The 2,500-nt window shown below is 55.1% G+C and overlaps 2 protein-coding genes across 5 annotated transcripts in view; both read right to left on the reverse strand.

The window, feature by feature from the left end:
• Positions 1–2,500, reverse strand: part of cic (Putative transcription factor capicua) — a 175,661-nt gene that overhangs the window by 55,379 nt on the left and 117,782 nt on the right. The window lies entirely within an intron of this gene.
• Positions 712–2,378, reverse strand: LOC113817505 (mucin-2-like). The gene is made up of 2 exons (XM_070127675.1): positions 1,825–2,378; positions 712–1,693 (listed from the first exon to the last, which is right to left on the reverse strand). Exons 1-2 carry the CDS (start codon positions 2,376–2,378, stop codon positions 712–714), a joined length of 1,536 nt encoding a protein of 511 aa, XP_069983776.1.

Below are 2,500 nucleotides of genomic sequence, written 5' to 3' on the forward strand. Positions count from 1 at the left end.
ATTTTCCTCCTCATCGGTTCTCTCCCATCTTCCTTTCATTTGTCCTCTCCCTCCACCTCCTCCTCTCTCTCACTGCCCTCACTCTTTCCCTTCCTTCTCTTTAATCCTCCTTCCCTCCCCCTCTTCTCTTTCATCGCCCTCTCTCCCTTCCATCCTCTCCCTCCGCCTCTTCCCTCTCACCGCCCCCACTCTTTCCTCCTCTTTTTTCCTACATCACTGCCCCTCTTCCCTTTCATCGCCCTCTTCCCTCTTACCGCGCCCACTCGTTCCCTCCCTCTCTCCTCTTTTTCTTTCCTGTTCCCTTTCATCGCCCTCTCTCCTTCCCACCCTCCTCTTCTTTCTCACCGCCCTCCCTCTTCCTCCTCATTTTCCTCCATCTCCCTCTTTTTCCCTCCTCTTTCCTCTCACCGCCCCCACTCTTTCCCTCCCTCTCTCCTTTCCCTCCATCTCCCTCTTCTTCCCTCCTCTTCCTTCTCACCGGCCCAACTCTTTCCCTCCCTCTTCCTCCTCCTCTTATTCCTCCATCTCCCTCTTCTTCCCTCCTCTTCCCTTTCATCGCCCTCTCTCCTTCCCACCCTCTTTCTGTGCGGGCGCGATAACCAGAGCAAATCCGCGGCACCCCCACATCTCTTTCGGGGGAACAGGAAAGCCAACTTCTCAAAGGGCGGCTCGGGGGGCGCGAGGGCCGTCCTCTGGGTAATTGGTCCCTCTTCACGCCCTGAGAGGTATTACGCCCGGATTGCTGCCGCTGTCCTTGCTGGCGCGGGTGGTGGAGGCGGTGGCGGTGGTGTTGGAGGTAGGGTTGGTGAGGGGGGGATTGGAGGTGGTAGTGGTGTTGGAGGTGGTGGTGATGTTGGAGGCGGTGGCGGTGTTGGAGGTGGTGGTGGTGTTGTAGATATGGTTGGTGAGAGTGGTGTTGGCAGGCGGTGGTGGTGTTGGAGGCGGTGGTGATGTTGGAGGCGGTGGCGGTGTTGGAGGTGGTGGTGGTGTTGTAGATATGGTTGGTGAGAGTGGTGTTGGCAGGCGGTGGTGGTGTTGGAGGCGGTGGTGATGTTGGAGGCGGTGGCGGTGTTGGAGGTGGTGGTGGTGTTGTAGATATGGTTGGTGAGACTGGTGTTGGCAGGCGGTGGTGGTGTTGGAGGCGGTGGTGATGTTGGAGGCGGTGGCGGTGTTGGAGGTGGTGGTGGTGTTGTAGATATGGTTGGTGAGACTGGTGTTGGCAGGCGGTGGTGGTGTTGGAGGCGGTGGTGATGTTGGAGGCGGTGGCGGTGTTGGAGGTGGTGGTGGTGTTGTAGATATGGTTGGTGAGACTGGTGTTGGCAGGCGGTGGTGGTGTTGGAGGCGGTGGTGATGTTGGAGGCGGTGGCGGTGGTGGAGGTGGTGGTGGTGTTGTAGATATGGTTGGTGAGAGTGGTGTTGGCAGGCGCTGGTGGTGTTGGAGGCGGTGTTGGTGTTGGAGGCGGTGTTGGTGTTGGAGGCGGTGTTGGTGTTGGAGGTAGGGTTGGTGAGAGTGGTGTTGGAGATGGTGGTGGTGTTGGAGGTGGTGCTGGTGTTGGAGGTGGTGGCGGTGTTGGCCTTAGAGATAGGGTTGGTGAGGGTGATGTCGGAGGTAGTTGCGGTGTTGGAGTTGGCGGTAAGGTTGATGAGGGTGGTGTTGATGGAGATGGTGTTTGTATTGGAGATTGTGGCGGTGCTTTGGGAGAGAGTGGTTGTGTTGGAGATGATGGTAGTGCTTTTTCAGATAATACTTTGTCGGAAATGGTAGAGGTATTTTAGTGTTGGTAATGAAGACCGTGGTGTTGGAGTCGTGGTGGAAGTGATGGCGTTGGAAGAGTGGTGGTGTTGAAGATTGTGGTGGTAGAGAAGATGGCACTGCTTTTGGAGATAGTAGAACTATTGGAAACGGTGGTGTTGGAGAGTGGAGGCATTTGTGTACACGGGGGTGTTGGAGACAGAGGTGACAGCGTTGGAGATGGTGACGCGGCGAGGCATTTCACCGGAAATGCTGATGTCCTCGTTACAGCCGCTGTTTTGGAGATGGTGTCGGTGTTGGAGATGATATTTGGTTCAAGAGAGCTGCTGTCCTGGATGCTGCTGAATCTGTTGGCGTTGGAGAAGGTGCTGGCAGTGGAAGTGGTTCCGTAGTGAGACATTTCGCCGTTGTTGGTGGAAATGGTGTTGCTGCTGAAGTGATGTTGGTGCTGGAAATGATGTTGGTAGTGTGGATGGTATTGGTCTTCGGGATGGTGGTACGTGGCGGGGCATTTCGCCGGAAATGCTTTTGTCCGGGCATCTGGGGTACCGATGCTGTTGCTGGGAGATAGCGGTTGAGTCGGAGACGGTGGTGTGGGCGGAGATAGTGTCTTGTGGTCAGGCATTCTTTTTAATCAGATATCTATTTACTCAATTCACTATGTGTTCATATCTTTTCGGAGGATAACAAATATTCTTGTTGACAATAACGGTAGGGTAGAGCGTCGAAAATGTTTGAGTGATAATG

This window comes from Penaeus vannamei, chromosome 12 (assembly GCF_042767895.1).
Source record: "Penaeus vannamei isolate JL-2024 chromosome 12, ASM4276789v1, whole genome shotgun sequence".
NCBI lineage: Eukaryota > Metazoa > Arthropoda > Malacostraca > Decapoda > Penaeidae > Penaeus > Penaeus vannamei.